Below are 11,871 nucleotides of genomic sequence, written 5' to 3' on the forward strand. Positions count from 1 at the left end.
CCGCACGGACCAATGGGAGGGCGGCGCGCACCGGGCCGGGGCGGGCGGAGCGTTCGGCGGCGGCCCCGCGGCGCGGTCACGCTGTGCCCCCGGCCGGGAACGGCACCGCCGGTGCCCATAGGAAAGGGAGGCTGCAAGCTCGCCTCTGCCGCCTCGAGCGACTGCAGATAAGGTGAAACAATGCAGTTTATGATGCTGAGCTGCTAATAAATTGCATTGTATTTGATACACGGGGACGAAAAGTAAATTGGGAAAAAAGTTTGTGATCTTTCTCTAGAGCATAAGCTAAAGAAACGCTTTAGAGTGACAAGGAAAAGGGGTTGGGGGATTTGGTTAGGTTTTTTCAGCCTGAGATTGAACTCTAGCAGCACTCGAGGCTCTGTTACCAAGTTTTTTTGTCTTCACTACTACAGCGGGATTGCTACACTGGCAGCAGCTGCTGTTCCCGATGCTTTTGTCATTTGTGTCTTATTTCCTCCAGCAGATTTCCACTGGCGCAAATAGGGAAGCATTCATATCAGTATGATTGTTCTAAAAAAGCTACAGTAGGGAGATAATGAAATATTAATTATATAGATAACTAGGTATTATTGTCATGTGTATTTGAGTATAAAATAACTATTAATCATACATTTCAGATTTTGATCCATGCAATAATAAAAGCTCTGTCCACAACCAGCAAAGCAATGGCATTGATATTCTACATAAACTGGATATGGAGACTACAAAAAAGTGCAAAGTGCCAGACTGGATGAAAGCCCAAATGAATAATTCATTTGCAGATGCATTAGGCTGTAGCACAGATGCAACTGAAGAGGAAGAAGATTACTTAGCTTATGATGGAGATGTAGGAATAGGCTGTAAATACAACAATAACTCAGAGAATTTGAATGCCTGTAGTTGTACAAAAGATATTTCTGCTATTTTAAACGTAGCCTGTTCTGAAGATAACAAAAACATAAAAGCAGCAGCCAATTATGAAACTCCTCTACAGCCTGAAGAATTCTCCAGTCATCACAGAGGCACCAGAGGAACAACTGCAGTTCCAATTGAAATGCCTGGAAGCGAAGCTTCCTTTCAGCAGGAATTACCTGTTGGTAGCCCCAGTAAAGCAGACAGCAAAGAACATGGAACTACCTCCAAGATGTCCACGGTCCTCCTGCGTCATTTTTCTAGGGGAGAATTACTAAGCACATGCCCCTTAATTGAATGTGAGACAATACCAGAGGTGTCCTTTACTGAAAGTATCGATGACACCGGGAGCAAACCTGAGCCTTCAGAACACAGCAAGGGCTCTTTAGTGTATGAACAATGGGCAGCGAGCTCCGAGGAGTATCCCTTAGAAAAGCACAAAGAAGTACAGGCTCATGACAAAAAAGGAAACTCATTAAATGGAAATAGATCTGTTTCAAAGAAACCTATTTTTTCTTCTGGTCAATGTTGGTGCAGACAAGAATTTTCACAAGTGATTAATGAGGCTGGAGATACACACACCTTTCAAAACACGAAAGATGAGAGAGCCCCGTTTAAGAGAACAGTTTCACCTTGTGAGCTCAAATATGGCCAAGGGCAAGCTCACTGTTGCCTTCCTGATTTCTCTGAAGTTGCTTCAGAAGTTCAAGTACCAAAAAAACCTGACAATATTACCTCAGTTCCTTCAACTGCAAGAGAAAAACCCTTTCCTATTTTGCAAAGTAAATCAGTACCTATGAACAACATTTTGGAAAATAAGAAATACTTCAATTCTGCTGAAGTAGAGAATCAAGAAGAAAGGAGTATTTCAGAACTGCTGCGACAGCTACAGGTAATTAGGATGCTTGAAGAAATTCTCCATACTGGGTAAGAGTGGTTTATTGTAAGAAGATATTCTTATCCCATAAAATCTAACATGACTAGCTCTATAGGCACTCTGTAGGTATCAGTGAGTACGTATCTGACTCAAAAACTACTTTCACAAATAAAGTTCTGTGGGACTGACTTTATACAGAACTGTCAGTACCATTATTTAAAGGCTGAGTATTATTTAATATGCCAGTATTTAACACTGGAGCATTGTTTGGGATGATAAAGCATCCTATCAAATCATTAGGAAATCCACTATAAAGTGTTATTTCTAGTGTTCTATTTAAATATTTAAATTCACAAAAAATACTTCAAATACATTTTTAAGAACAACATTTTATTTTTTACTGTACCCACGTTAAGACATCTTTGCCTTTTTTCACATCTAACACACTTCAGCTACTGAGACTGGTATCTATTGACAAAGGATTTTTTTCGACAGTATTTCTCTTACTGTTGTGAGTTTATTTTAAAGCTTGTTAGTAATTAGATAACTGCTGCTCAATTTCGTGCCCTGACATGGAGCTCACTCACTGAGCTTTACAGGTCCTTAATTCTGTTCCTAGATTTACATCTTAGTAAATTGCTTGAGATACAACAAGTTTTAATAGTTTTCCCTATTATTTCCTGGCTGCAAATGAGATGCTGACACAGCATGCTGACATCCAGAATCATACTGACCATCTGAGATTTAATCCTAAGGTAAATCTCTCAAAATACTTTTTTTTTTTAAGTTATTCTTCTTCACCTCTAGCACTATGACTATCCCCCTAAAACTATTTCACCACCTTCATATTGTATTTCCCATTTATACAAATCCTCTATATTTTCACAACACAGAAGTATTTTAAGTATTTATACAATGAGACACTTTACACATCTGTCAACTCAGAAAATATATATAATAATATATTTCATTAATATTTTGTATTTTGAGTTAAAGTTTTTTGTCCAGCTCCATAAGTGTTCTATACATTGTATCTATAATGCAGGTTTTCATTTTAACAGATACTTCCTCAGTCAGACTTTGCAAATGCCAACATTGCCATTTCCTCAGGACACACTGGGACACCACCTGATGTCATCACATTACGTGCTCCTGTCCCTGTACAACCTACACATGGTTTGCTTAAAGCAAGTAAATAAAATTACAGTAGCTATGCAAATGACTATTTAATGTAATTTGATTACATTTTTGGGCCAAAATTGCAATTGACCAATCTTCCCTTGTATTCCATAGGACTGCAGCCTGGAACAGCAGCATCAGCATTACCAGCAGCTGGGAAAGTAAAAGCACAGTGTCTAAATCCTTCTGATTCACTGCCAGAACTTACACTAGGAGAAAAGATGTCTCAAATACTAAAGGATCAGACAGAGCAACTGACTAAGAAAGTAAGAGCTCTCTTTCAATATCCACTTTGCACTGATGCTCAAATTCCATACTCTCTCAGCAAGTTGGTTTAAACATAATAATTAAGTCTAATATTTTGTCTTGAAGGTGGAAGACTTCTCTAAACATATGATCCAGGAAACACTCTTTTTACAAGACAAATATCTGGTAAATTAATTTATGTATTTTGAGCTATCTGAAATACACTTGAAATGGCTGTAGACTTATAATTTCTTGATGTTTACCTGAAATGGATATTTACTCTTCTCAATTCAGACTGAAGGTATGAGATTAGGAAGCAAAAATGAAGGTGTTCAGTACGTGGACAAATTCTTAAATCTTTTAAGGATTCTGACTTAAAACTATTAATAAAAGGCCTAAAGATGCCATATAAGTTAGGAATTTTGCCATGTAGGGCATCAGTTCAGAAATAATTTTTATTATTTTACTTGGACATAATAGAGCAGCACAGAGTATTAGGTGAATATAAAATATGCAGTCCTGTTTCAATTCAGAGAACTACCAAAATTTTTACCAACAGCACTGCAAATAACATCTGGCTTACATAGCAAGACATAGTGACAGCTACTTATGCTAAGTTATCATGACATTTTGTATTGAAATATTTCTTATTGATGAAGGCATTAAATCAACTGAAAAGATACCTTGATGCCTTGGAAAGAAATTATTTAAAAGCTAGAGAAGAGCACCACAACTTACACCTGCAGAACTACAAGGACAAGCCTATCAACCTTGGAGAGTTTGATCCTGAGAGGTTAGAAGAGAAGTGCTAAGTAGTACATCAGTCTATTTTCTTTGACTGTCTTACAGATTTTGCTTCATTTATCCATTAGTTTTCCTGAAGTGAAAATGTTACCTTAATGTGGTAAGCTGTAAGTTATTTGGCCAAAATTCACCTTGGGCTTTATATGTCCTACTTGTAATTGGATATCTGTTTAATTAATTCAAATACTTAAAAGGTACTCTGACAACTCCATACATTTTATTTTTTTATTTTATGGGAAATGTACTGCAATGTCCACTATAGTTATCATGGTAAGAAATAAAAGATCACTTTAAAGAGTTTTAAGTAACTGTGAGTTGTGATTGGATTTAGAAGGGTGGAAGGTGGAATATTCAGACTTGGCATGCTGCTTGAAGACATTCAAGAACAAATGGAAGGCAACAAAGGCAGCCTGTCATCATTACTGACTTCCTATGAATCTGCCCAGTCTTTCTGTGAGGTAACTGATTTTATTAAACACTACAATGATTCTGTGTTATTGATGCAAGTCTTGAGAACCTAAGTGCCATTGTGTGATTGTATGTTCTCCTCTAGTAAGAGCATGATGCTTTTAGATAGCACATTACTTCAAAAGAAAATATTTTTAATGAAATATTAACTTCATAATATGTAATTAACTGTAACAGAAACCTAAGTATAAAAACAAAACTATACTGAATGTCCTTAGTTCTAGTTTCAAAAGCATTTATTTCATAGTAAGAAATTATGAGTAGCTAATTTAACTTCTGCAAAGCTCTTTTGGGGAATTAATCACTATCATTTTGTGGGAGAAAAAATTACTTTGTCCAAGATTACTTTGTCCACGATCTTAAGCTGCAGAATTACTAGAAGACCAAACAGTATTGTACTACAGAAAATTGAGTTTACTCCTAAGAGTGGTAATATTTTCTCCCAGATCATAAATACACATACACACTTCCCCCCCCAAAAAATAATCTTACTGTCTTCTACAAATCTACAGGTAAGTCTCAACAAATGCTTCCATAACCAATGTTTTGGGTAACTTGAGCTTCAGAGAAAATTGCTAAGAGGGCCTGAGGAGATGCTGTTTGGTAGGAGTCATTCCTTGCAATGCAAGGCCCACATAATCCTGTGTCTGTGCTTTGTTACTTTGTACAGAGCCTCACAGTTTCAAGCACTGCTGAACTTCCACAAACAAGAGGTACTGAAACTCCATCTTTTCACAAGAAGTATGAGGGAGAAAGAAGTCAGACAACTGATGTAATCCTACCAGCAAATCAACTTTCTTTAGAAGGCAAAAAGTGCAATCTTTGTCTGCACATGTAAGTGAAAACTTGGAAACAGCTGTTGAAATTTTATTTAAAATATACATAAAATTAATTGCTGAATAAGAAAATTGGGATGACTGAAATCTGAAAAGCAACATGAATATTTCCAGAATAAAAATTCTACAGAATTCTATAACTGCATATCCAAGAATTCCTCCCAGCCTGGTCTTCCTACCTTTCTCAGTCTGAAAGTATTTCCTGAAGCCAAAACACCACCATCATTTGCACCTAGGAGTTAAATCATTGGTATAAAATTCATGACAGCCACACAAATTCAGGATGTGAATAACTAGTCAGAGCACAGTGCCAGTAAAAGATAATTTGCCAATATTTGTGTGGTATTTTTAATTAAACAAGAAAAGGGAGGGATGCAGATCCTTACATAATTAACAATCAAAACCTTCTGAAAACTCTAAATACCATCTCCACCCTCCTGGGAAGCATTTGATATGTTAAACATCTCAATGAGATTAGAAAAATAAAATAAGTGGTCCCCCCCTTAACCAATCTAAGGTTAAAAAAAGAGAACTGAAGTTCCAGCAGAGAAGCAGAGCTTCTGGGAAAAGAATGCAGCATAGAGCACATTCATATTAACCTAATTCTGTCAGATTACTTTGTAGGGTAGCTGTTAATAGTTGTCTAGTAAAACTCACCTAGCTTCCACTTTTTTCTCTGTTATTGAAAGACTATTAGTTCAATCTTCTGATCATTATGTTCATGAACAGGCAGAAAATATTCCAAATAATCTTGGTGATCCCATACACCCTAAGTTAAAAATACACATCAGGTAACTCAAACAAGGAACCTTGTTCTTTTTCTTTCAGAAGGTGCATCTCAAATATTCCTCTAATTATCTAAAGGCATTAAATTAAAGCCTTAATAACAGTTCAAAGTTACTAAGATACTAAATCATATTTAATGTATGTTGTATCAAAACACTATTAGTGGTAACAGATGGATGTAGCTAAGATTTCATACTACTTTATTATTCCAATGCAGGATTATCAAGATCTCTACTTTTAAGCATTTTTAACACTTGTGGGAAGTCAGGGTGCTTTTGTCAGAATGTGTCCTTTAACTAAAGGGTTAATTATTTTTCAACTAGTTAATTATTAAACTTCTGCTTACCACCTTTTCAGATAACTGCTACAAGTAAAGGTCTTTCTGTGAATAAATATGATTTATTCTTAGTTAAGTAATTAATCATTAGTATGATGTATTAGAGATGTTTGTAAGTCTCATCATAGAAATATTAATATACAATAAAAATATTCTGTTTTCATGCTCAAAGAAATACAAATATCCAGGAAGGAAAAACTGGAACATCTCCACTCTTCATGCAGAGAAAACCAACTGATTTATCAGATACCAACCTGAGTAAGTCATGAGGGCATATCAAGGTCAGAACCATGCTTAAACCTGCTAGAGAATCCTGGGAATACATTCCTTTTATGTCTCAACATGAACATTGTAGTTTTAACAGATGTTACTGCTTAGCAGAGCACAAAACACCAAGAATAAAAAGGAAACTAAAAAGAACACCAGGTCGAATTCACTGTGGAATTCTCAGTGACAGACCAAGAGGCAACAGACACATTGCAGTGCAATTTTCAGTTAGATATGAATGAAAGATTTTGAACTTGCTCAAGCATTGAAACAGTTTGCTCTAGGGAGGCTCTGGCATATCCACTCTCAGAGATATTCAGAACTCAGCTGGACAGGGTTCTAAGCAACTTCCTTTAAGTTGGGCCTGCTTTGAGAGGGGAGAGAATCAGATGACCTCCAGAAGTCCTTTCCAACCTGAATTACTCTAGAAATCTAATTCAGCTTCCTAGATAAGTTTCCAAATATTGCCACTGCTAATACTTTGAAGAGCATGACAGTGATGTGCATGCAATGCTTTGATTTTGTTTTTTCTTCTGATCTGCATTTATTTAATGTTCTAGAAGATGATTCCAAGCTTGACAACTGAGACACTTCATACCAGTACTTCCACTTCCAGTTTTTGGAGTCAACTTCATTTTTCTGCTTAAAAACAATTTTACCTTTCCACTGCAGAATATTCTGAAGCTTTTAGAAACTTGCAACTAAAGGAGAACAGCATGAGCTGTCTTACATTCAGTTTTAAGTCTAAATATCCAGGTTTTCTTACCTTTTGTCTATCAGTTCTCCTTGACTTTTTTGTGATATCCTCTTAATTTAACATAGCATCCTGGGATTATTGTTTGTACTGGTTGGTGCAATAGTTAAAGCAGTGCTGTACTAGAGCTGCTCAAATTCTCATCCCATTCCTATTATGCTGCACTGTTCCCATAACACTGTGAACAAGGACATGGAGAACATCATTAAAGAAAAAAAAGCCAACAATTCTTGGTCTGAAAATAAGCGCCACCAGAAAATTACATTCAAAGCTTGCAGACAGGGCTGAAACCTAATCTTTAACTCAATCCTCACTCTCCTGGGGGTGAAAAGTACTTCCTCAAATTGCAGTAGTATTAATGGCAGCAAAAGGCTCTGAAATTACAGTGCTGAAAGCCAAATAATTACCTGAGTACATTAGCCAAAGCTTCCCATATTTCAGACCCTTTTAACTTATTTTTTGAATTTTAGGCAGTGATTCAGAAGACTTCTCAGCCTGTGATTCTTACAATGATTCACAAAGCAAGGACCTTGTCAGCTGTGGCACTCTAAGTTACAAATCATTAAATATGAGATTATGTGGAGAGAAACAAGGTACAGTGATTGCAAAAATATGAACATCTACAAGGAAACACTGCTTGTAGTTTTATTTTTCTAAAGCACACATCTCTTGGTTTCCAGGACTTAGATGCAGATGCCCCAGGGGAAGCAGAGATCAAGTAAAACTCAGGAATTACAAAGAGTCTGTTCAGTCTTGCACCCTATGTAGAAAAAGAAGCTCTGGTTCATCCTGTAAGTGTGATGGGTAATTAACAAACACAGGCTAGCTTTTCAGGGGCAGAAAGCCACACTGCACACCCCAGGCCACGTTTAATTTAGGATAAGCACTCATTAGCACTGTAAATCCAACTTTTACACACCTAGTCGAGTTTCATCTCCGTGCACAACAGATTTAACTTTGCCTGGTTCTTTATGAGTGGAAACCCTTTCATCTTCCATTTATGGCAGGAATATCTCATTTTGCAGAGCCACATGAAAGGATATTAAAATTAGGCATTACTTTGCCAACTTTTATAGTGCCAGCCATTAACCTAATGTAGTATAAACAAGTACTAAAGAAAATTCCAGCTCTATCCTCATATTATGTGACATGCAGCAAAGTCAAGGGGAGCCTGCCTAATTTAAAAAAAATAAATCATCTGAACATGAACCTTTTCAAGTCACTTAGATTCTCTCTAGCATAAGGAAAAATTGCTTAAAGAAAAATATAAAATTTCATCAAGAAGAAAGCATAAATTAACTATTTGTCTCTAGCAAGCCTGTGAAACTACAAATCAAAGTAGTATTCATTATTAGGATTATGACACTGATTATTCTACACTTCTCCACTGCAGTCTTTCTCTGCATAAAATTGAATATAAATCTGCATTCCATCTGCCAACTAAACTCAAGAGCAAACACAAAAAGGTTAATCTGTCCTCATTTACAAAAAACTTTAAACATATTCAAGTTTTATTCAGCAGTGATAGTTACTTGGTCTTTAATTTATGCTAAAGAGAAAAAAAAATTAAAATACACAGAAAATTACCTTTTTGTTTGTTTGTTTTATACATGGCCTCAACAACTCCAGCTTATTCACAGAAGAGAGTCTCCACCCAAAAGGCTCAAAAACCCAGTCAGACGGATGAAGTTGTAACCAGACTTCATGAGAGGTAAGCTGTAGTAAAAACCATGTAGTACAGTAGAAAACCCCATTGTTGAAGATTCAGCACGGAAAAAACACCAGGTATCATAAGCAGGAATAATATTCTATCTTTAAGCAGGAATAATATTTTATCTTTTGCAGTACATGTTGTATATTAGAATTTCACTCTTTAATGAAATTAAAATATTTGCTTGAAGAACACGTGTAAACAATTCTTAGATTAGTTCTTCACTCCTAATGTAATGAAGAGTAAAAATGTAACTTCTTTAGCTGACACATTTAATAATAAAAAAGCATTCACTTTAAGAGGATGTTCCCATTCAAAGATTCAAAAGCAGGCCTGTATTATTAGAATGCAGCTCTGGTTGCTACCAACTATTGCTCTATAAGTAATAATCCTACTTTTAATTGTTCTTAATATTAAATTACACCATGAGACAAACAAACTGGATTCCTAACAGTAGCACAGACTAGACTGAAATGCAAACAGGTTTTGTCACAGTATTTTGACAGCTTTACTCAATAGGAGGAATTGCCTGGAAGTTCAGCAGCTGCAATTGAGAGCTGCACAGTGGCGTAGAACACTGTGAGAGAAAGTTACAGCAGCAGCAGAAAGTTTCTTACTCTGCATCCTAGAACATTTTTTGTTTTATTGCAATGCAAATAGAATACAAATAATGATGGACTGTGCTTTACAATTCCATGGAAAATTCTACTTACCGTAAAATTAACTTGCAACCAAGTGCTATCAAGGTGTATGTATGTGATTCATAGTTTAGACATTGTTTTTCTTACTTAAATGGTATTTTATTTACATATCTTATCTTTAGGAAATCCTTTGTGGCTGCCAAAACCTGCTGTCCAAGCACATATGATAAAATTACCCTTTCACAGCAATACACACCCAGTAAGAAATCTGCCCAAAGAAAATCTGCAATCAACATCAGAGACAGAAATGCCAGTGATTCCTATGCAAATGTAAGACTTTTGAGTGAAAATTAAAAGCCATACATCTTTCTTGAAAGGACTACCTCCATACCTCATGGCACTGTAGAACATCCCATTCTTAGCAAGCTGATTCCTACAATCTAAGCACATGTAGTGCATTTGGGGGTAAGACAAGCAGGATTTCAAACCCCAAGCATTTTGGCTTATACATTACTGTATTTCTTCATATAGATACATACAGGCTTGTTGTGCAACTCAGTTTCTGTATAAAAAGTGAAATAGACAAAAAAATACCACTGGATCTTATCTCTAGAATTGTGTTTCATATACTGAAAGCCTAGCTAGACAAACCACTATCAAAACCTCAAGAAAACCTTCTCAGTACCAAAAACATTCAGCACACTGGAGCTGATACATTAGAAAGGTGTAAATATCCCTCAGTTCAAATGAATACACAAAGAGAGAAATGATTAACAGATTCTTCCAACTTGAATCCTAGAGCAGTCTATCATGTGACAATTTTTACTTCTCAACATGTATTCAGAGTGAAAATCATGGACAAAACCTAAACATCATCTTTTTCCAGTACCCTGGTATACATTTGACTTCCCTGTTAACAAGGCTACATTTTATTATTTCCAACAGGTTTTAAGTTCTACTCTGGATCATGCCATAGAGACAGCAAACAGTTTGAAGGAAGCTACAGAGCGAATGGTACAAGCAGTTTCAGAAGATCTAGCTAAAGTTAAAAGAAAACAGTTTTAATTATCTAGTTCAAATGCTATATTGTTCTGCTGGTTAGTATACTGGAAGTGTTAGTATCTCTGCAAAAATCAAATGATGAACACAAACATGAAAAAGTCAGCTAGCTAACTTTGTCAGCTACCCATTGGTACTAAACCAAACCAGAGCACAAAGGTATTCCACGTTTACACTCAGTCTTACAACTGTAAAACAAATTATTAATTCTACAGACAGTCTTTATTAGGCTGGCTAATCCATTACTGTGTACAGATACCTTCTGTAAGTACTCACTTAAGACAGCTTCATAAAAATTGGCTCAAACAAGCAAAATTAACTGACTTGGATTTTCCCCAGTCCCAAGTGTGAGAATAAATCTCAGTCATTACTACATATCATTGCTTCTCACACTTCAACAGCAGCTGCTTAATCACACCTAGAGAAAACAGCCTCTGTACCTGAGACATCTAGGAGCAAACGTCATGTTAACATACCAAGTCACAGTCAACATTTCCAATTCCTGTAGTTTTAGAGTGCCCTATATTGAGAGTTGATTGTTTTTAAGAAACATCCTTGTATGTTGCAATGATTGAATTACACCATTTGTTGTTTATGTATTTAGTAACAATTAAATTGGTTCCTTCAATTTGATGTCCTTAATTTGTCAGATATATCTGGCTTTGACATTTTAGCTGATGCTAAGTAAGTTGGAAAATTTTAAAATACTGTAGAAGTTCAGTGAGCCAAGAAAAGTCATCTATTATTTTCCTTCTAACATCCATTTAACTGCAGTGATTAAAGGCAAGCAGTTAACAGCCTTGTTTTATCAGGGATGCTACTCACTGAAACCAAAGGACATAAGGACTGATGAAAACCAGATTAGAAATACCAGTACATTCCTTAAAAAGGACAGCCATTTTCAGGCAAACCTGACCAATTTCATCAGTGGAGGACACAGCAATAATCCAGACTGTTCATACAAGCAGTGGTTGCTAAACTCACTGCCATGTGC

At 36.1% G+C, this 11,871-nt stretch overlaps 1 protein-coding gene across 2 annotated transcripts; it reads left to right on the forward strand.

Annotated features, from left to right (window-relative positions):
• The first annotated feature begins 59 nt into the window (after nt 1-59).
• On the forward strand, nt 60-11,510 carry AKNAD1 (AKNA domain containing 1). Of its 2 annotated transcripts, XM_077182115.1 has the most exons (15): nt 60-172; nt 639-1,804; nt 2,485-2,544; nt 2,851-2,980; nt 3,083-3,234; nt 3,341-3,400; nt 3,874-4,007; nt 4,350-4,476; nt 5,157-5,320; nt 6,618-6,703; nt 7,937-8,059; nt 8,147-8,257; nt 9,096-9,177; nt 10,001-10,148; nt 10,764-11,510. In XM_077182115.1, the coding sequence occupies exons 2-15, from the start codon at nt 716-718 to the stop codon at nt 10,881-10,883; spliced, it is 2,586 nt and encodes an 861-aa protein (XP_077038230.1). In that variant the 5' UTR covers nt 60-172; nt 639-715; the 3' UTR covers nt 10,884-11,510. The 2 variants fall into 2 exon arrangements, with proteins under 2 accessions (XP_077038230.1, XP_054494616.2); XM_054638641.2 differs by lacking the exon at nt 2,485-2,544.
• Nucleotides 11,511-11,871: the final 361 nt, after the last annotated feature.

The sequence above is a fragment of the Agelaius phoeniceus genome, chromosome 8, assembly GCF_051311805.1.
Source record: "Agelaius phoeniceus isolate bAgePho1 chromosome 8, bAgePho1.hap1, whole genome shotgun sequence".
NCBI classification, from domain to species: domain Eukaryota; kingdom Metazoa; phylum Chordata; class Aves; order Passeriformes; family Icteridae; genus Agelaius; species Agelaius phoeniceus.

Bases quoted from the DNA above. Each gene is read 5' to 3' on its own strand.
- AKNAD1 (XM_077182115.1), top strand. From the start codon at position 716: ATGGAGACTACAAAAAAGTGCAAAGTGCCAGACTGGATGAAAGCCCAA. The intron at 3,235-3,340 runs GTAAGAGCTCTC...TTTGTCTTGAAG, and splicing joins CAGAGCAACTGACTAAGAAA to GTGGAAGACTTCTCTAAACA. The intron at 9,178-10,000 runs GTAAGCTGTAGT...TCTTATCTTTAG, and splicing joins GTAACCAGACTTCATGAGAG to GAAATCCTTTGTGGCTGCCA.